This window comes from Anas acuta, chromosome 2, assembly GCF_963932015.1.
Source record: "Anas acuta chromosome 2, bAnaAcu1.1, whole genome shotgun sequence".
Classification (NCBI taxonomy): Eukaryota; Metazoa; Chordata; class Aves; order Anseriformes; family Anatidae; genus Anas; species Anas acuta.
This window is the reverse complement of record NC_088980.1, coordinates 118911596-118934128: the sequence shown is the minus strand read 5'-3', so window position 1 is coordinate 118934128 and position 22533 is coordinate 118911596. Positions and strand designations below refer to the sequence as shown.

The following is a 22533-nucleotide window of genomic DNA, read 5'->3' as shown; positions in this document are numbered from 1 at the left end:
AAAAAGGCGACAAATTGCGAGCACGCCTGCTTCGTTAGCCTCACGCTCACTGCTTATTGCAGGCACAAGTTTACTCTTTATCAAACACCCACGGTGTTGCTGCATAGTTTATTGCACTTTGTTATTACTACATGAAATGCTGAAGCATGGAATCAATGAACAGAAAATGAGTGGTATATACTTAATGCCCCTCCTCTGACGGACAAGAGACTGCATGGAGAAAAATCTTGAAGAGCATGGAAAGGTGGATAACGAGGATGTTGTAACAGCATAGAAAGTTAAATCCTGGCATAGGTTAAGAGTAAAACCCATCTCTCTGGAATCCCATTTCAAACTAAATGCTGTATTTGCTCCTTTCCTTCATTTGTAGCCTCTGCCCCTCGCAGAGGGTGGGATGCTGATGTTTGCCACCGTGTGACGGCGATGCCAGTGAAATGGAAGCGCGGAGACAGTGACGATATGACAGCTTCAGTTTCCAAAGACAACCTTTATTGGGGTCTGAGCTTTCACATTCTTGCGCACAGCAGCTTAAATCAATACATACATAAATACAGAAGGCACACGGGATGGCAGCGAGGCGCCGTAGTGCGCTCCCCTCACAGGCTCGCCTCAGGCCCCCTGCGCGCCATCATGCTCCCGGCTGCGGGCGGGGCGCACCCACCGGGACCCACCCGCGGGTCCCAGCCCGGCTCTGCCCGCTCCCCCCCGGTCCCCTCCGCTTCTCCCCGGTCCCCCCCGTCCCTTCGGGCCATGCTCAGTGCGCTCAGCGCCGCCCCGCCTCCGCCTGACCCGGATACAGACGGGCGCCGCCTGCCCGCCGCGGTGCGGAGCCGGCCGGCCCCGCCGAGCGCAGGGAGCGGAGCCATGGGGCCGCGCTGAGCGCCCGCCGCTCCCCTCCCGCTCCCGCTCCCGCTCCCCCTCCCCGCCGGCCATGGCGCCCATGGGGATCCGCCTGTCGCCGCTCGGCATGGCCGTGTTCTGCCTGCTGGGGCTCGGCGTCCTCTACCACCTCTACTCCGGCTTCCTGGCCGGCCGCTTCGCCTTCTTCATGCTGAGCGAGCCGGCGGCCGGCGGGGCCGAGCCCCCTCCCCGCGGCTCCGCGGCCGCCGTGGACCTGCGGGAGCTGCTGGCCGTCTCCGTGCTGGCCGCCGTGCGGGGCGGCGAGGAGGTGAAGCGGGTCCGCGAGGGCAACGTCCTCAACGAGAAGGCGAAGGGGAAGACCCGCGAGGGAGCCGAGGAGAAGCTGACGAGCGGAGACCTCCTGTCCAACCGCAGGATGTACCACCTGCTGCAAGCCGCCTTCCCCGGCGTGCAGGTGGGCGACCGGCTGCAGCCCCTGCCCCTGCCCCGGCCCGGCCACGGGCTTGTTTCGGGTTCCTGGGGATGGGGAATGATCCCTTGATACCCTCCCTTTTTTCTTTTTCCCCTTCCTTCCTTCCTGCTGGCGTTGTGGCAGTGCCACCTCAGCGCTCGCCCCACTGCGGGTGGTGGGGCGCAGAGGGTCGGGGGGGGCTCAGGGGGTGCCCAAGTGTGGAGGACCAAAAAAAAAAAGAGCTTTTTCTGTTCCAGTATAAATGTAATCTGGTAGTGCTGCCTCAGCACATGTTTGGGACACCCAGGTGAGCATATGCTGGTAACTTACTTTCCTAATTACCCTTCCCACCGGCCATCCTTCCCACTCTGTTATACAGCCAGCAGTGGGGAGAGCATATGGAGAAGTAATAGAGTGTAGAGGAGCGTAGTGCTGCGATACCCGAGGCTTTTGGGCTCTGGCCGAGCAGGTAAGCCAGCAGCTGTGCCACGACACAGATCGCTGCCCACGTGGGCAACACAGATTTGCTTCTCCTTCAGAGAAGCATGGCCCTTTCTACCCTCGTTCACCTCCACAACTTGGGTCTGGTATTTCAAGTTGCACCCAAACCAGCAACAGACTTACAGGCTTTTTTATTATTTTTTTGTCTTTGTTTCTCCTTTTCGTTTAGTAAATGAGAACTTTTCTTCAGTCTTTTAATGTTAAATCTCTTAACTTTTTATTGACGTTTGAAATTGGTGGAAAACTTTGAGTTTGAAACGTGCTGATTGCATGCCTTTCCCGGACAGGTTGAGAGAAAAAGGAAAATTGTTAAGTTTACTTAAATATAGTCCCTATTTAATCAGTTTTCATTGACTTTTTGGAAGTTTCTTAGGGTGTATTTGTTTTTTTTAAAAGTATTGTAGAGACCTCATTGAGTATGTAATCTAAAAGAAACACCAGATCGATTGGTATTGGAAATAAACTTTATAAGTACTTAGCCTTTTTCTGCAAAAAGATTATAAAGGTTGTATTTCAAAGATTGCTGGCTTTTCTGTCAATGGCAAGCCACCTTCAGAAGCCCTGCGTTAATGGATGAAAAAGTGTTGTTCCTCTTTCTGTTTTGCTATTCAGTGCCCTCGTGGAGCTTGGCGTTACGGTATAGCTGTACGGCTGCTGCTTGAAATTACATGTTTTCACCCTTCCGCAGAAGGAGGGGCTTCATTCCTTTAGGTATAAGGGTTCTCTGTGTGTTACTTGAGAAGTTGGGGATTTGTTTGGCAATACTGAACTGAACTGCCTGCTCTCTGTCTGTCGTTGCCTGCACGAGCCCTGCTCAGGTGAGGGTCTGATGCGGGTATGTTCCTCTCAGTGGCATTAAGTTTGACCGTCTTTTTAAAAACTTTGGACTCCTCTTGATTTTCCAAGGAGTTGGCTTGTGCTGCTAGTCTTTAGAAATACATGGCACTTCCTAAAGCACAGATGTGTTCAGAAACACGATGTGAAATCAGAAATGCATGTGTGTGCATGCATCTGTAGAACTTGATAAAATTCAGGCATATGCCCTCCTTTCCTCCCCCGTGCCCTGCTCCATTAGACTGAAAAAGCTTGAACATTGAGGAGGACGAGGAAGAGTTTATTTGAGAAATCTTTCAGCTGATTTAAAGTTGTTAAATCTGACAGGCCAGCTCTGAGATGTTTAGCAGCACATGATCTGAATAATAGCACCTTATTTCATGAGGCAAGTAAGAAATGTCTACCAAACTATGTATGCTGATAACACACACTGTCTTGTAGTCTCTGGCATGCTGAAGATGTGTTCATAAGTATTTGTCCAAACAATTCATTTTACTATATATATGTTGTAGTATACACTTTCAGGTGTGAAGACAAGGTCATCTCAATGTGTAAATCCATCATATGAACCTTTGGGCATGACCTGCCAAAAACTGCTGCTATTTCACCCCGCAGAGCTACAGTTTGAGTTGGTATGAATATGAGGATTGTATGGGATTTCCCGAGACACCTTTCATGTTGAAGCAATAAAAGACTGCGTCTTGCAGTAGGTGTCATGCTTTATAACTGCAGCCTTATCTCCAAGTACAGAAGGACACTCCAGCAGAAAAAAAAAAAGCTAAGTCAAACAAAAGCTCACTTCTCTTCTTGCTAGAGAAGCTACTGCTCACAAAAGGACTGATAAAAACTGAAAGAATGCAAAGAATTCTGAAGGTAAACTTAAGCAAAATTTTTATTTACTCGCATCATGGAAGCCTTGAGCCTAACGGGTGTCTCAGCATTTAAGCTGGTGCCAAATTCTGGCTTTCCAATGTTTAAAAATAACTAGGGGGAGAAGTCATTTGACTGAAATAAACTGAATTCAATGAGCAGTCTTGGATATCTTGCATTGTGCTGCTTGGCATAGCAAAAAACACATGCAGTCTGTCAGAAGCAGATCTCCTCCTAAGGCGTGATTATTAAGAGAAGATAGAAAGGCTTTGGCTGCTTTCTCTTCTAGAAGCTGAAATAAATCTGGGAAGATTCTCACAATCCTTACAGTTGTGGCTTATAAAATAACGTTCACAATTTGAGGGGAAGAAGAGGAAAAAATATGGAAAAAGACAAAAGCAAAACATTTTGTAAAGCTGTTGTCTCTATGGAGGAACAGAAACTCTGCTGCTTATGTTACCTGTTATGCTTGGTATAAATGGATGTGTTTGCATCAGTCTATAAGCAAGACTATTTACAGCAAGGTTAGATGATACAGAAGAGTGGCAGATCAATTTGCTTTTGTGACTGCATAGTAAATTGAATGGTATACTGAGTATTGTCATTATACCCCTCAGAAACAGGTGTGAGGAAGGGGCAAATCACTTTCTAACTCAGGTAATACCTGAGTTAGAAAGTGCTGTCTCAGGACAGTCAAGGTCCAGCAGTGGATATTTGCACGCATCTCCTATGAAACAGGTTTGTGCAGTTGATTTTAAAATACACTGCATGCTTAAATATATCCAGTGGTTTCTTCTGATAAAGCCATCAACCGCAGTTACAGTTACAGGCTGGAGGTGTTTCCTGCTCCTGCACTAGAGTGTTGTCCTCTGCTATTCGTAGTGCTGAGAACAAGTTGCAAGTTGGGGTTTGATCCAGCTAAAATCATCCCTTCTGCTTCTTTCAACTTTTTTGTCGAACCATATCTATTTTAGGCTACTTCACTGCTTTCTTGTTTGTTTCTCCATGCAGGCCCATTTACTCCTTGCTCTAGCATAGTGGTGGTGTGATAAGAAGTGTTGGAACAGGAATCAGGTGAGGGGATTGAGGTGATGCTCAAGGCAGCCCTGCCTTGAGAGTGGGGTGGGAAGGCTGTTTCCAAATCCAGTTAGAGACTGGCCAGAAACATGAATGTGCTGTCCAGGAGAGTTTCTGGGTTTGAAGAATTGGTCTCGTGGTGCAGGAACTTGAGTTGTGTTGTCTGCTAAAAGAGCTTCTCTGAGTGCCATGCATCGGGGTCTTCCCTTTTGGCAGTGTTCCTTGTCCTGGGGTTGGTATCTGAATGCATCTAAGGTAGGAAATGTAAGACAAAAAAAAGATTTAGGCATACCCTGGTTCACTTCATGCTGCAGCAATACCTGTGTCAGTACATCTGCAGGAGTGACTGGCAAGGGCGGTGCATACTCCTTAAACACGACCTTTGGTCAAAGTCGCTCTGTGCTCAGACTGTGGAAGAGCCGGTTTTAAAGCAGCACAAACAGTTCTGCTGTTTTGCTTCTGCACTATACTACCCTGATTTTCATAGACTTTGTCTTATTGACTCGAATGAATTTACCACATACTCTCGCTTTTGCAAGAGTTCGTGTTCAGTTTTGACCAGCACGTTGATGTATGTTCTGTAGTTGTGCCAGCTGTATGTCTTGTTTTCTAGTATAAATGCTAAGCAGAGAAATATTCTTCCTTTCTTTCTGGTTTATTATGACTGGGATGGAAATCAATCTTTCTCTGTCCCAGCCTTTCTCTTCAGGCATCTTCAAGCAGTCTTGGCACTGCCTGGAACCTGGCTGGTTCTTCTATCTCCTTCCCAATTAAGACAGATGATAAATAACTCATTTCAAGTTTGTGTGCGATAATGCTGAGATTGGGCATCAGTGTTTGAAATGGAAATTTAAGAACATGTCAGTTTTACTTTTAATGAGATGTTCCCCTAAATTAATTCAATTTTTTGAAGATGAATGTCTCTAAGCACTCTTTTTTCCTAGCTACCAGAAATATTTTCCAGGTTTAAACCTGCTGTTTGCAGATTTCTGGTTGCAGTGTCAACTACCGTAGTTACAAAACTGGAATTTCATCTAAGATTGCAAACTGCATCTGATATGGATTCAATGGGAGGAGACAGATACGTTAAAGAACTAGGTTTAGAAAACAAAATGCTGCTTAAACTTCAGAAGGATTTCAATGCTCTGCAAAATAAGCACAGTCGTTTTTCCATTCATGTTTGAAGAAAGACGTACTTAGTTCTTGGGGTTTTTAACAAAATTAACGTTCTTTTGGCCCTCGTGATCTTAGTAACTGCCAATAGGCTCATGAGTAAAGCAAGAACTGTGAATGTTAATCTGAAATCCATCAGTAGGTGTTGTCTGGGCATACGCCTTCTAACATGGCTTTTAATTGATGGTATTTGACTTTCGCAGGCGCTGTACCTAAACTGAAATGAAAGGCCGTAACTTTATGGTAATGGTTTCTGTGATTATCTCTGCAGATGTAGCTACCAGTAGTGTCCAGGAGACCCGAATCCTGTGCTGCTGCAGCTGCTCGCAGTCCGTAAGAGCTTCACAGCTCTTTTGTGTCAGCGTGCTTCTCCTCCTCTCTTACCTGGCTGGTGTCTGAAGCTGGGAAGTGGCAGTGTAACCCTTGTCACAAGCCAGATGTTCCTTTTTTTTTTTTTTTTTTTCCAGTCTGCATCTGTACAGAACTGTAACCGCGAATCTTGCCATCTATCAAAACAGTCTGTGAACTAACGAGCAAGTGGCTTTATTACTTCTAGTTTTAGGTTTTAGTTGTTTCAAAAAATTACTGTTGGAAATTGTGTGGCTTCTGTGATCCATGCAGTTTCCTCTGTTGCCTTTCTGTTATTTTTACCAACTTTACCAACTTCTATTCATCATACGATGACAAATCTGCTTCTTCCGACATATACGTCTTTATCTGTTAGTTGCACCCTGCTTCCTGCTGGCTTAATGACTGCAGCCGTGTAATGAGTTCCCATAAGCATTAACTGGTGGCTTTTTGACGCTTAGGCTAGTCCATATTCTTTCCTGTGCACCTTGTCATCTTAATCCTGAGTCAAACCACTTTTTTTTTCGTTAAAATAATTGAAGGTGCAGTTGACAGTAGAGAGAAGTTCAAAACTTTTTCCTGTCTGGACTTCTGTGTCTTTAAAAATGCCTCCTTTGTCTGTGCCATGGCATTATTATAGAAGTATTTGCTGTCTTCCTTTCAAATGAGAGCCAAGACGTGGCTGGCACTTTGCCTTTTACTGTTTTACGTATTTGTGTACGTTACTCATGTATATAAAAATACATCTTTATATAAATTCATATTTTGTTATTTTTGTTCCCTTTTAACAAGCAATCTATTTGGAGAACCATGTCATTCAGCAAATTTCTCTGTCTCCTTTTGTAATGAAATGTACCCATATGAACTCAAGCGTAATCTTTCTGAAAGGCATGAAGAAGCTCACTTGCAAACACTATGTTCCCTTCTGGTATACTGTGGTAAATGAAAGGAGAGGAGGAACCCTTTCAAAAAGAAGCAGCCTGATCTTAGAGTGTCAATTTTATTGAATAAAACTGGAATTTTTGCCTGTGCTGGCAAAGCTAATATTCTGTTTCAAGCTTTAAAGTATCTTAAGTATGTGAGCTTTTGATTTCACTCATGACCTAACAAACCTGGCTGAAAACTAGCTAGCAGCCTGGAAAGGTGAAGAAGAAAGTGGTATTTTGATTTCCAAGTTTGCTTTCTTTTCAGTGTCAAGTAGTGACAGAAGCTTTCAGGAAACAGTCTTCGTTTATGGTGAATTGCTACTCACCACCTCCAAACCCAAAATATCGAGGGGAAGGATTGTGAGTGGCCATTGCTGCCCGTGAACTAAGTCTTGGTGTGAATGCGATTGCTACCTTCCACAGCAGATTCTGGAGCCCTGTTTCTTAGCTGGTATAAGTAGTCACAGGTACTTTACTCCCTTGCTGGGAATATGGTGATTTGTTGCTTCCTGGGAGTGCTTTTCCATCGTGCTGCTGCAGAAGGTGCCGTTGGGTATCCCGCCTTGTTGAGTGGGTGGCTACTTTCAGAGGTTTCGGCATCTGATCAGTTCATGCAGTTTGCATATATACAGGTGCTGCAAGAAGATGAAGCAGTTTTCCCTCCAGTACCTTTTGAGGGAAAAGTCAGAAGCTGAGCAAATGAGGGGGAAATGGCCCAGCCTCCAACACAGTGGATGTGAGCGCCTGTTGTTCTTCGGAGCAAAGTGATAGCAGCGCTGAGAGAGAAGAGGTGTGAGGCTGCACAGGGGCTTGCTCAGTGTGCGGGGGCAATCCTGAAGGCTGCTGGTGGAACTGCTTTCCCCTGGGTGGCAGCTCCTCTGAAGCACAGACAGATGCAGCAAGTCGTGTTCAAACCTGTGCAACCACACAGCAGCAGGTCAGTGAGCCTTGCGAGGTGTGTGGTGTCCTCTTGCCAGTTGGTTCCTGGAGGGAATACCTTCAGGTGTCCATAGGAGACATCTCGAGTTAGCCAGGAAGAAGGTGTCCGGATGATTGTTGAGGGGTTATTGCTTGCAAATATTTTTCTTTATTGATTTGATTTTGTCTCTCTGCTCCGTTCCTCTGTCTCCTATCACCTGAATACAAATGACAAAGTGTGAAGCTTGGGTGTGTACAATGCATATGTTGTGTAACGACCAATGAAGTGGCTGTGTCTGTTATGCAGTTATTAAAATGTCTGTTAGTATTTTTACTGTTTTTCCCATGTGCTATTTTGCCTGGGTATCTTAAGCTTTTCATTTTCATGGTCCCATTCAAATCAGTGGACTTACCCATTGAGTTGATCTCTGTCCTCAAAATGCAGTACCTCCCCTTGTATTCGTATTCTGATTAGTGAATATTATCTTTTGTTGTTACCTGAACTGTTTTGTTTACCTTGAGTAGCTTAATTAGCTGCTTTCCCTTTTATAATACAGGTGGCATAGTATTTGTGTTCTGGTTTTGCTTTCTACTCTAATAAAAAAGCAGCGAGATTTAGATTTGAGAGGATACAATTAACAGATGGGGATGCTAACATTTCCAGGAGTAAACATAATATGCTACCTCATCTCTTCTTCAAGAGTTTGGATTATTTTCATAGATAACACGTATGTCATATTTGGATGGGTAAGGATGCAGGGCAGGAGGAGGAGCAATAAATGAAATAAAATCCCAAACAGTTTCTAAAAGAAGCATTGCACTTTTCAATACCTTTTTCAAAGGTATTGGCTTTTAAAAAATAAAAAGCTGTATATCTTAAAAATCTTTGTCGTATTTGAATAGAAACTTCTATTTAACTTCTTCAGTGTAGATTTTCAGTTTAATTTCTCTCTGACAGATGAGTTCAAAGGCAGAACTACATCCATGCTTTCAGACCATGCAGCCTGAGGTTGGTCACCTCGCCCCAGCCATGCAGCTGATACTGAGGATGGTTTCCTAGGTGGGGAGTGGCCACGGAGCCCTTGTGAAGAGCTGGTGGGGATTAGTCCCACACAGGACAGTGAGCCCCTGTGAGCTGCCATGAAGCCTGTATGTAGATGGGGCTGCTGGACACATGCCCATAGTGCTGAATGCATCCACACGGCTCTGTAGCTTGCTGTCTGCCTTCCTCCTGAGCAAGCAGACCCAGGGTTTCTTGCTCTAGCATGCAGGAGGAGAGTGTCTTCTGTGTGGTGGATTAGTTTCCTTAGGCTTGGGAATGCCTCCATATTTTGGAAGGCACACTTCTGTCTGATCCAGGTGTTGCTGTTGAACCTTTTCTGGCTCCTGAGAGCAGCACACCTCGCTTGTTACAGGATGCATACACATTTCTAACCCATTTATAGAAGGTTCTCTACTGGCAAAAATCAGCCAGATTACCGAAATTCATGAAGTAACTTTTGTCGACCTTTCAGCAGTAGTCTGTTCACTGATTTGCATATGTTGTTTTAAATCTCTGTGTTTGATGTGGTTCTTCTTTGCGAGGAGGGCCTTCCTTTCAAACATAATTGGGGAAGATTATGAAAAATGTTATGCTCTGTGTCAGTGGGCAGCGTGCAGAACTTCCTGAGATGGGCTCTTACTGCTTGCAGCTATTAGGTGACTGCCTCCCAATAGCTCTTTATTTTTGTCTTCTGCTTGCTGCCTCAAATTCTTGCGTGATGGGTTCTTTTTAAATCTGACTCTTAGGAGTAGGGGTATTGGGATTACGTGACAAGGTTTGGGTAGTGGGGGTTGCAGGGGTGGCCTCTTGTGAGAAAAGTCCAGAAGCTGCCCCGTGTTTGATAAGGGCCAGCTGGACCTGCTGCTGGCTAGACCGGAGCCAATAAGCAAGGTTGTTTGCATCTCCGTGAGAGGAGAGTTAAGAAATAGGGGAAAAAAAACGGCTGTGCCATGGCAGCTGGGAGAGTGAGGAGTGAGAAGCAGCCCTGCAGCCCCCCAGGTCAGTGCAGCAGGAGGGCAGGAGGTGCTCCAGGCAGGCAGCAGCAGTTCCCCTGTGGCCTGTGGAGAGGCCCCTGGTGGAGCAGGCTGTCCCCCTGCAGCCCATGGGTCCCACATGGAGCAGATCTCCACGCTGCAGCCCTCCCATGGGTGGAGGAGCCCCCGGTGGAGCAGGTGGAGGTGGCCTGGAGGAGGCTGCGGCCCATGGAGAGCCCCTGCAGGAGCAGCCCCCGGGCCGGAGCTGCAGCCCGTGGAGAGGAGCCCACACAGGAGCAGGGGGTCCGGGGGGAGCTGCTGCCCCCCAGATTTGGGTCATGACAATGACTTCTGAGGGATCTCCCTGTCGTTATCTCAACCCTTGAGACCTTTCCATCCCTCTTCCGTTTGAGGAGGGGAAGTTTAGAGAGGTTGTGGTGGAGCTTGGCTGCCCAGCTGGGTAAAGCCACCATGGTCAGCGAAGTTATCTATGTGATAGCAAGTGTACAGACTTGCAGCTTTATAATTAGGTACAGTAACACAGCAGTTTGACTGAAAGTATGCTGGAAAAGTTTTGGAAAAACTTTGACACAAACATTTGGCATTGTGATGGTTTATCTACCATAGCTACTCTTGATTTCTGAGTGAAGACTTGACAATATAGCCAACATGGCTGTATCACTTCAGAAAAGACTGAAACTTAAGGTCGTGGCCTCTGGAGGCTTCCAACAAATGAGAATGACATGGAGGAACAGAAAATCAAGCAGTAAGGTATGCCATCATCTTGACACAAAGATCTGTTTTATTGTTATATTCTAATTCATTAGAAATAAATGAAGTTCCCAGCTTTAAGGACTTGGTGATCTTCTATAAGGCAACCATGTCATGCAAAGCCTGTAATGTAGGTTCCTAACAATATATAAAAAAGATCTAGTAACCACGTGGTGGAATGGCTGTGAATTTCTACTTGGACTATGACTGATACTCAGCCAAGGCTACAGCGTAAATGGTAATATGAAGGGGAGAACTGGTGGCTTGCAGAGCAAGAGACCAGCAAGTAGAGCTAGTGTCATGGGATCTCTGCAACCACATTATTATCTTTCTTTTTTTTTTTTCCTGGTAGATTAATTATGGCTGTTGAGAGAGACCGCTAAGTAGGGGTATAAATGCTGCAACATCATGGCCACAGTTACAAATTTTGAACTAGCAGGAAGGCTTTGAAAACAATGCCTTTCAGATACGTTGAGCCTTTTCATTTTACTGTAATGTTACAACAGGTTTAACAAGAGTTTTTTGTTTTTTTTTTTTTTCTTCTTCTCAGGATTGTTTCCAACCCTCTTAACTTCTTGGAGACAACCTTTATTCTATTGAGGATTGTTTATTTATTTATTCATTTTTTTAATGTGACTTCCTATGGTGGTGCTTGATTTGCCCTAGTGGAACTTGAACTGCCAGGAGCTTGTGTTGAGCTTGCCAAGTCTGTGGAACCACTCATCTTCATTCTGCAGGACCATTACCCCCAGGGGCGAAAACAATCATCAGGTTGATTGTACAATGACGGATGTTTAATTTGTAAATGTCATGGCAACTTCAGGGGCTCTGTTTGGCACGTGGTGCTTCAAATACTGGTTTTACATGAAAAGACAGCTATGACGTATGGCTGGAGTTGCTGCAGTTCTGCTTGCTTCTCTTTTTTAATTCTCTTGGACAAGGCGGCCCTTAACCCGTTGCTGATAATCTGTTACAGTTGAGGCGTGATGTCTTTTCTTGTCATGATGTGAATTAAGTAAAAATCCTGCTGATACAAAGTCTGTTACATTCAAATGTAACCTGAGTGTTTCTTTATTTTCCTTACTTTTCAATGCCACTTGCCTACAACATCTGTAATAAGTTTAGTCTTAGCGTATTTATCTGCTCTAGCAGTTAGATATCTAAGCTAATAGTCTAGACTGTGTAGTAAGTAAGGGGAAAGCACAAGAAGGATGTGGGGCTGTTAGGGTGGGTCCAGGGAAGGGTCACGAGGATGATCAGAGGGCTGGAGCAGCTCTCCTATGAAGACAGGATGAGGGAGCTGGGGTTGATCAGCCTGGAGAAGAGAAGGCTCTGGAAAGACCTTACAGCAGCCTTTCAATATATAAAGGGTGCTTGTAAGAAAGACAAAGGAAGACTTTACTAGGGCATGTAGTAGTAAGACAAAGGGTAATCAAGAGGGTAGATTTAGATGAGACAGAACAAATAAAACTTTCACAATGAGAGTGATTAGGTACTGACACAGGTTTCCCAGTTAAAGCTGTGGATGTCCCGTCCCTGGCAATGTTCAGAGTTTGGTTGGGCAGGGCTTTGAGCAGCCTGATCTGGTGAAAGATGTCCTTGCCCATGAGTGCTTTAATTCTGTGATACTATGAAACACTTTCTGATCAATAAGAAAATTCGTAAAGCCAGGCAACAAGTGGCAGTGAGGTTAAATGTGACATTTGACTGCTGTTTTTAAATGTTCCTTAAGGGGTTGCCTTAGGTTCATACCTCAACATACCCTAAAGACAGACAAGAAACATTAACTTCTTTATAAAATAACATACATCTGACAGTTGTGTCAAGGTTACATCCAGGTGAGCTGCTTAAATTGCTAGTCATAACTCAATTTTGGAGGCAGGAATGCAACCTAGAATTCTTACTCCCCGAAGTCATACCACAGTCTGCAAAATATGTATTGCTAAAGTGTCTGCGGATTTGAATCTGCATTTACTGATCTATGTAAGTGTGATATTTGACCCCAACTATAGCTGTGCACTGTACAAGTGTCCAGAATTGAATGTTCTGTTCAAAGTCTTTGAAGCAACTGCATTTAAATTCTGGTTTAAAAAATTCAATTCCTACAATGAGAATGTTCCGTAGAAAGCGTTGCAGCCAGAGAAATGGTGTCCAGCTGTGGTGTAGTTCACAGCAAAACTTTGAGTTCAATTTTCTCATTGTTTGGTGCATGATGTTAGTAGCTTTTCAGTTCCTGAAAAATGTTCGTTCCTAAAACAGTTCGTGCTCTTTTAGCTTGAGGGGAAGGGAGAAAGAAAATACTTGAACACACCTGTAATTTTCCCAGTACCACAGCTGCTGTGTATGATAAACTAATGTGCCTACCTTTGTTGTCTTGTAGATAAACTCTGAAGAACATGTTGATACAGCTGATCAGGAGACAGTCTCTTGGGATCGCAGTATACCTGAAGAAATAAAACAAAAAATACAGCCGAAGGAGGTTCCAGCAGAAAGTGTTACTGTCTGGATCGATCCATTAGATGCTACACAAGAATACACAGGTAGCTGATTCTTGTTGACAAATCATGTGTGTAATTCTGATGTCTGCCTTTTATACTGGAGACAAAATAGTAAGTATTTAAAGTGGCACCTCTTGTTCAAGTGTGCTCTATTACAGCTAGTGGGATATAATTGAACAAATTGTATAATGACATATCAATAGCTGTCAGACTGTAGCATTCACTTTTATTTGTGCCAACTCCGATAACTTTGGTATTCCTTCTAATTAATTGCTAAAATGAATGGTAACTGTTGTATATGGATTCTGTTGGAATTGCACATTTCTTTACATTTCTTTATTTCAATTATTACTGTGGCAACACTAAATATCTCTTTTTTCTTGTTTCTTTCTGTAAAGGAAAGGATAAATTAATATATTAATCTTAACTTGAGATAAAAAGGTTTCTGTTACAGTTTAAAAAAATATGTAATTGAGTCTCCCTCTTTTTCATGTTTTAAGATGTCATATAAGCAGTGTAGGGCAATGCAAATAAAATTTTAGCTGATAAATAGAACAAACACAACTAGATGGAGATTGATTTTTTTTTTGTGAATATTTCATTGATCCCATCATCTTTTCAGGTGAATGTTCTTCAGTGGTTGAATTTTTCAGCTTTGGACCAGTAGAGGATAGGGCAAGGGGCATGGAAGGGAGAATTTAAGGACACAGATTTCCGTGAACGTACATCTTATAGGAGACACAATTGTTAACATTAATTCTAAAATTTTTGGAAAGCTTCAAAGTCTTCAAAATCTTTTGGTAACTGCAAGGTTTTTTGAAGATACAACAAAGTTACATAATTGTAAGAGTTAGAAAGTAGGCTAGTTTTCAAAGAGCCATGTTTCTGTAATGTTAGGTCTACTTTCCTTTTTTGTTCTTAACATCTGTCCGTGAACCTGCTCCATCTCTCATTTTGCCCGCAGAGGATCTTCGGCAGTATGTCACAACGATGGTTTGTGTGGCTGTAAATGGTAAACCAGTAATAGGAGTGATACATAAGCCGTTCTCAGCATATACAGGTACCTTTATTCCTTCATGTATTTCTGACTTTTTCAATCATAGTGTTAATTAAAATGTAACATTTGAGGAAATGTCTGTAGATACAAATGAGGAAAATAGTACCAGGGTGCAAAAGAACACTGCTGCAGACCTCAGAATTAGAGGTCAATGTGTTCTGTGCTGTAAAACCACAAAGGAAAATGCTGCCTGTGTTTAACAAAAAAAAAAATAATGCCTTTAAAACAAAGTAACTGAAAATATGTTTAACAATTAAGCTCCATTCATTAGGAGCACTTAAAGCAAACCAAAGAAGGTGAAGCCTATGCATACTGACTGCTCTTATGTGTGCTGTTAGACTTTAGTCTACTTGGTTCCTGCAGCAGCAGAAGTTGGATCCATAAAATTACAGCTAGGAGCTGGTGTTTATTCAATATGGGTAACATAAATAAAGGATCTTAATGGCAACTGTTTGTATGTATCAGGCAAGACTTCAATAAGACGTAGCCTTATTGAATATCTGACATGCTGTTAATGCACAACCCTGGCCTAATTAAATCTTTAGTACTAAAGATTTAATCAGTGAGGATGGCTAAAAGTTTGGCACTCTGTGTGTGTACTTCTGAACGTTTCAAAGTAGTTACAGTGTTCACATCTTCTGTACTATACACTTAAAACAAGAATTTCTCTTCTTGTTTTTCCCTTAGGCAATACTGACCTCTAGAGTTGTAAAATTACACAGTAGTTCTGGCACAGAAACTAAGACTGTATTTCAGTGCCGTTTTTTAGCACCGTAATTTTGAGAATTTAACTCCTTTATCAGCAGTAAAATGTGACATGTTCAGACATGGCATTAGATGAAATGCAATTAATTCTGTCATTCTATGTGAAGAGTATTCATTTTCCAGGCTGGAAGTACCAATGTGTTGTGAGTAGGATTGTTCCTAGTAGTACCACTCCAATATATAGCAATAAGGCAGTCACTATTGTTAATACACATAGCTCAGTCTGTTGCCATACAATCTGGCCCTCTACTGAGATAAAATTGCTGGTTAGTCTGCTAAGTAAATGTCAAATTAGTGGTTAGGGGATGCCAACTTCCAACCTTGGCTTTGAACCTCACAATGAAGCAAGTGGGAGGCTGCATATTCTAAATCCATTGCTCCAAAACACAATATCAGATATTTTCACTTCCTTATTCGTTATTATCCTTTTGAGCAAGAAGACTTATGGTAACGTTTTTGCTCCTCTGTTTTCTCTTTTGAAGGGCAGTGGGGCTTTTTGTTTTAATGAAAGTGTTGTTAGAGGAAATTTGGATATGTGTTTGGCACAGAACTGTCTTCTTAATTTTTGCGGCTTTCCAATTGTGAGTTTTATATATCACTACTTGGGATTTTTCCTTCTTATTCGGAGTTTGCAATTATGTCACAGGCATATTCAGGCATGAAGTAATGTCAAAGACACTCAGATTTGTGCATGTGTGGGGAAGAGCTGTTTCTTTTTCTCCCGTGCTCCTGTGCACGCATGGACATGTGCCTGTTCCTTGGGTCAGCCCTCAATTTTGGTGTTAAAGAGGGAAATTAAGTAAGAGAGAGGGATCACTTTCATTTTTTCAGGTAGGTATCCTTTTATCTCTACAAAAGGCAGTCTCTGTTAAGAATAAAGCTTAGCAGAATTTGTTTTTCTCTTGTAGCCTGGGCAATGGTGGATGGCGGGTCAAACGTAAAAGCTCGTTCCTCCTACAATGAGAAAACTCCAAGGATTATTGTATCCCGCTCCCATGCAGGAAAAGTGAAGCAGGTTGCACGGCAGACTTTTGGAAATAAGACTGTGATAATCCCCGCTGGTGGAGCAGGTTTGGTTCTTTAAGCATCCTATCCATTTTAGGGCTTTCAAATGATCTAATGGGATAGCTGTTACTAGACAGAGGGGTACAACTGTGACATCCCCTCTTTCTCCTCTTACCTTCTATTCTCCGTGTTCACAAAAGCAATCAATAGGGACGCAGTTTCTCCTGAATGTAGACATGTAAATGCAAACCTAATTCTAGCTTTAGGTAATTCATAAGTTAATATGTGAATCTAATCCTGGATAAAGAATGTTACTTTGGTCCCATTGAACACACTGATGTGTGTTCACTGAAGATAATGATGCCTGTGTGTAAGGAAGGGGGATGTGTGACCAAATAAAGAATCATGGAAGAGAATCAGTTTGTTCTTAATTAATGAGTAGTACATTAATTAAACAATATTTTTAGGAAAAGCCATTGAAGATTGGTACTATTTCTTGCATCTATGTCGAATAGAAAGATATTGTCACTGAAGCCCATTGTTACCTGTCCCATATTCAGTCCAAAGAAGTTTTAGCTATGTTTTGTTTGATTATGCAATATCCTCTTGCATTTTACTGGCAGAATGCAAATATGTGAGACACCAGTGTGAAGCAATAGCTGTTTGTAAGTCTCGCAAAAGCCGTGCAGAACTCACATTTTACAGAAATGTATCTGTCTTTAGTGTGAAAAGCTAGAGAAAATTATCTTGCACTGGTTCTTGATAATGAATGAATCTAAATGAATTTTCTTTTGATAGAGGTGATGATTATATTAACTGATTATATTAGATTTTTTCCTGGTCTTGACTGTATGAGAATAAAAAGATACAGCTTAACAAAACAAGAATACTGGTTGAACAGTTAAAAATAGAAAAAGAAATCTATAAAATAAAGAATGCAGTTTTGAGCAGTGACTTCATACTGTATAATGTATGATAGAAGAAAATGGCCCTGAGCTAAGCTGTTGTAATTGACTGGTGTATGCGTCTTTCTTCTATTGTAATAAAAAGGCAGAAAGATGGGAGGCTTCAGTGTGATGTAGTGATTGAAAAATGAGTAAGTGAATGTAAGAGCAAAACTATGTTGAAGTCTATAGACTTATCTAGAGACTCGTTAAAAGATCAAAACTTTGTAACACATTGGTAATGGCTGTCTAAAAAGAATCTTGGGGGGTCTGTTTTCGTTTTGTTTTATGGGTGAGATGGCAGGCAGGTTATTGGTGCTTCCACCATTATACTGGACTAGCATGATGTAGTTCATGACATTACTTTGCTGTAGCTCGCATGTGTATATTGTGAACACTGATAGATTTTTCCTTTGTGATGGAATTGGGAAACGTGGTTTAACTTTATTATTCCAATCAATTCTTGTAGGTTATAAAGTGCTGGCCCTCCTTGACGTAGCTGAAAAGAATCAAGAAGAAGCTGATGTGTATATCCATGTCACCTATATTAAGAAGTGGGACATCTGTGCTGGAAATGCGGTGTTGAGAGCATTGGGTGGCCATATGACTACCCTGAATGGTGAAGAAATCAGTTACACTGGCTCAGATGGCAATGAGGGGGGACTTATAGCCAGTATCAATATGAACCATAAAGCACTGATTGAAAAACTTCCAGATCTGGAAGAAACGTCACACAAACTTGACTGATAGAGAAATACAAGTCATGCTTTTGTAAGCCTCCAGATGCTCTGACTGAAGAAGCAAGTGTGAAAACCTGCTGGGAAAGATGCGCAGCAAAGCAGTTTGGTGTGGGTTTGGGGACTGTATTTGCATTGGGTTTCTTCAGTGGTGGTATTTAAAAATAAAACTATTAAAAAAAAAATAAAAACAACACAGTAATAATAATCAGAAGTAGGAAGGGCACTGACTGCCTCACCCCTCACTTTCCATGTCTTTTTTTTTTTTTTGACTGTTTTCATTCAGTTCTTGTATTCAAGGTGCATATACAATATATATTTGTGAACATAGGTGAATTAAAGAAAGATCCAAATTGTTTCATAAAATAACCTCAGTAGTTCTCAGAGGAATTTCTTGAAATCTTTTACATCTTACTGTAGTTTTAGCAATTCTGTAATGAATTAGGTAGAAACAAAGAGTGATTTATATAGGCATTTGATAACTAAAAAAATCAGGAGGAAAGATGGCCCTGTGTTCTGTATCCCCTGAACAGAATTCACAAGAAGGTTGACACACATTTATATACAGCAATGGTTTATCTTGGACGGAGTGGCACTCTTTCTGCTTTTTAAGAGGAAACAAAAATGTTCTGTACTGTTTTGACTTTTTTTTTTTTTCCTGAAGATGTAAACCAGTTTAATTCAGATGAGTTGTGAATATCAGTGTTTTATTAATCAGTGTAATTATTTCCATATAACTTTTTAAAAGAAGGCAATGTTTCCTTGTATACTTTTTAACAGTTGATTCTTGTCCTTGATGATTTCTCCGTACAGTGTTGAAGATGCATGCAAGATCTTCCTCTAATGTAGGGCTTGTTCATCATTTGGCATTTGTACTTATAGAAGCACAATTTGGTACCTGTTCATTTTGGTTTTCCCCATTCAATAGAGTCATATGAAATGAGTTTGATGGAAATAATAAGTTGATTGGTCATTTCCATTTATATAATATAAACTCGCATTTTCTTTTCTAAAACCTCAGGACTAACTTTCTGCTTTCTTAGGTTAAGGGGTGTTCTTTTCTGCAGAAAGCTCTTGAGTTATCCCAAATGGCTTGTGGTTGCTTGATTCGTGGAAACTTACATATATTATTTCCCTTAAATTGAATCTTTTTAAGCAAGTTTGAAGAACAAGCAGCCCTTCAAGTACGCCAGAGTCCAGAAAACCTTACTGAAAAATGCTCTTTGTCAGTCCAGTTTACGCAGAACAGAACAGGGGCCCTTTGATACCAAATGACAAATCATTGTACCTCTAAAATAGTTAGACTTCTATCAGCAGAAGCATAACCATCTGTGGTGGTGCTCTTTGTGCGCCTCTGAAGGGATTTCAGAAAGTTAAATCGTACGTGTTATTTCAATTATCAATAGATAAGCTTCCCACCTCTTCTCAATTCTTCAAATATTTGTTTGAAGTTTATTTAGTAGAAACATAGGCTATTTAAAATAAATTATTATTTTATTTTTTTCATTTTTAACTTCTTTCATCATACTATTCTCATTAAAATTAGGTTTTTCCTCCTTATGTTAAATGTTAGTAGTGGAGAATGTCATAATACCTCTTTTAATGATCTTCTGTCTTATGTTCACATTTCCAAAAGACCTCCTCAGATGTTGCATAATTACTGATACAGATGTTAATTTCGTAAACTTACTGGCAAAGTAGACTGAAGCTTAGTCCTACTAGCCTTTGGTACGGGTAGGCTTTTTTTCTTACATTGTTTTTCCAACATCGACACAATTGCTGCTATTTGAGAACACCTTCTACACATGTAGGTAATATACAAAGCAACTTAACTTCATTTTTAAGTTTAATGATCTGCTATATGGTATGACAAATAAGTGAATGTGGCCTTTAAAAAAGGGGCTGATTTATTTTTAAAAATTTGTTGAGCTTCCAAACCTCAGCATATAACAAAAATCCAGGTATTTATCAAGACTTTACTAATACTTGGCAAGAAGACTGTAGCTTTTTTTTCTTATAATTATTTTCCCTTCAGTCTGATACAAGTGGCTTAAAGCGTTATAAAAAAAGCATTTCTGCTGTTTAGTAGTTAAAGAACATGGATTAAAATTTAAGCATGAGAAATAGCCATAATTGGGCTAGTATCAAAATGTGTGTGTCACAGAGCTTGGCTGCACAATGTTTAAATAGACAGCTAAAGTCCCTGGGAGGTGGCTGGTTTCGATTCAGGTTGAAAGCATGTTTAAACTTAACTTGTGAAAATGTGACTGCTTTTATTTTGGTTGCAGTCCCATCACTTCCTGCATAAGCTGTGATCAGACTTAGGTTCTGCATGAGAAAGGAAAAATAAGGTAATGTTATGTACACTAAAGGGGCTTACTGGGATTTTCTTTGAAGGTACACAGCAGTAAACAGAAATGTTTGCCTAAATTATGAAGTTAAAGACCTTTGGAAGATAAAGGTACAAAGAAGAGCCCTAGCTTTCCTTTTCTAGTTCCCATATGCTGGCTGAAATACTTAGTTTTTCATTAGGAGGACATATGCTTGTTCCAACCTGTTTGTATCCTAAATTGCTTTGCTGCATTGGATCTCAGTGTTTGATACCTTACTGCTTCAGGCCCCTTTTTGACCCAATCTCACTTCCTGTGACAGTGAAGGAAAGGTGAGGGAGAAGTGCTTCTGGCACAGCCTGAGCTCAGGCAGCTGCCCCACAGCCAGGCCCTGCGGTGCTGTTTACAGCTCCCAGCCTGGCTGATGGAGGAGCCGCTGCAGGGAGTGCAGTCAGGCCCCGGTCGGTATGGGTTTATAATGTAAATGCAACTCTTGCACAGATCAGCAGGTGTTCAGAAGTGCTTGCTTAGTGCACGTGTGCCAGTGCACTTTGATATTCCTGTGTACAGTATTGACAACCCATGCATCTTATTTCTTTGACCATGTCTACACTCCTTTCTAAAACACTTTGCCATCCTGGCTCAAATGCTTGTTTGGTTTCACCTCTGTGGATGTAAGAGAAGCTTATTGTCTGAGATCAGACTAACAGTGTCTCACTGCCTGGCTAGGGCATTGTTCTGCACCTGCTAGCCTTTTCCACATAAAACTGATGTAGCGTTTTCAGGGATGCTACTTGAAACAATTGCACAGCATAGGTGGGTCCTACAAAAGTGTCTTTTCTAAAAATTGGAATTTAAAAAACTTCACAGTAACATTCTAGGTCCAATCAAGGGAAGTAAGAGAATGTATTGTGCTAGCATTGCTTTTCACATGATGTCTTTTTTTTTTTTTTCTTTTTCTTTGGGTGGGTATTATGATTATGGTAACTTTCAGTGAAATTATTCTAACGCGGTGTGTATTTTCTCATTTTCATTCTGCTACAAAGAGTGGATGGTAGCATAGATGATACCTAGTACTGTACCAAACGTCCTAACTTGCATTCACTGAATGTTTTATAAATACATGGACACAGAAATAAAAGGGTTGAATATTGTACTCAACTGGTATTGAGTTTAACCTATTTGCAAGACTTTTGCAGGTAGATTTATGGAAGCACTGTTTGTTCTGAATGATAAAGCACATAGTAGTAATGAAAATACAAGCAGAGATAGCTTATGTGAATGATGAATGAACCATGTGGATGGAGCTAAGAAATCACCTAGTGATGTTGTTTCATGTATTTGCTTTTACCTTACAGTCATTAAGAATAGACTAATTGGCTTCAGGTGCGAGAAGAGATGTACACGTACATTTTTTGGAGATATATGAAGAAGAGTCAGCACTGATGTTCATGTCTGCATTTTTGTTTATAAACAAGTGTATCCTAACATCTTTGTAGCATCTTCTTATCTGTTGGAGTCTCACAGCAGTGGTGCAATGCTGTTGTAACCTGGTTTAACCATGTAAAACAAGCGCCCTGCATCCCCAGAGCAGCGCGACGAGGAGGGACTGACCTGTGCTGGGCCCCGTCTGGGTTATTTTCCCTAGATGTGGCTGTGCTGGAGAAATTGTAACAGAGAACACTTATTTTCCATTTCTGGCTTTAAATTGCCTTGCTAGTTTCATTTCCCTTTCAGAGGTTAGATAATCATACAGTTGAAGTTTACCCACAGATAAATGCCTGTGATTGTAGGCTCTGGCAGGATGAGGGGGAAAGTGCCTCTAAGACAGGGAAAGACTGAACAGCTTCCTTTCAGGCCAGTCAGACCAAGTCTTATTTCAGGGCTCTGTTGTGCAGACTGAGGTCCATTGACAAAATTATGAATTCAACATTGCCAGAATGCTCATAGTACAATAGTCAGCTTAATAACCAAGTGCTAGCACCTGCTGCCAGTCTTCTCACCCCACAAGCTGCCAATGCCTTTCACGGCTCATACCCAGGGGCACGAAGCCTTCTACTTCGTGGTTTTCAGATGTCAAGGGGCAGCCACTTTTCCTCTCATTGCTGTTCCTCATTTGTGCCTTCTTGATCCTTGCACCTTTCTTAGTCCATGTGGACAAGAAAAATGAGGGATCAGAGGTGGAAACTCCCTGAAAGAGAGGACCACAGCAACAAACTATCCATCATGTTTCATTCTGAAGCTGATAGTTTGGGACCAAGGCCTAAGCCTTGGCCAAGGCCTTACCACAGCTATCCTTGCTTTTCTTTTTCTTTCTTTTTTTTTTTTTTTTTAATGGTCTGCAGCTGATGGAGCCCCCTTTCAGATAAGACTGTTTTTAGCCATTGGTTGTTGCTGTGTTCCCCCACCCAAAGGGTGAGCAACACTCTGGCATTTTTCCTGTTATTCCAC

General features: G+C 41.8%; 1 protein-coding gene across 1 annotated transcript; it reads left to right on the top strand.

The window, feature by feature from the left end:
- The first annotated feature begins 791 nt into the window (after window positions 1-791).
- Window positions 792-21238, top strand: BPNT2 (3'(2'), 5'-bisphosphate nucleotidase 2). Its single transcript, XM_068671913.1, has 5 exons — window positions 792-1315; window positions 13127-13286; window positions 14209-14304; window positions 15975-16136; window positions 17485-21238. Exons 1-5 carry the CDS (start codon window positions 932-934, stop codon window positions 17760-17762), a joined length of 1080 nt encoding a protein of 359 aa, XP_068528014.1. The 5' UTR covers window positions 792-931; the 3' UTR covers window positions 17763-21238.
- Window positions 21239-22533: the final 1295 nt, after the last annotated feature.

Excerpts from the sequence above, each read along its gene's own strand:
- BPNT2 (XM_068671913.1), top strand. The coding sequence starts at position 932 with ATGGCGCCCATGGGGATCCGCCTGTCGCCGCTCGGCATGGCCGTGTTC. Across the intron at positions 13,287-14,208 it reads TGCTACACAAGAATACACAG|AGGATCTTCGGCAGTATGTC; the intron begins GTAGCTGATTCT and ends TTTTGCCCGCAG. Across the intron at positions 16,137-17,484 it reads AATCCCCGCTGGTGGAGCAG|GTTATAAAGTGCTGGCCCTC; the intron begins GTTTGGTTCTTT and ends CAATTCTTGTAG.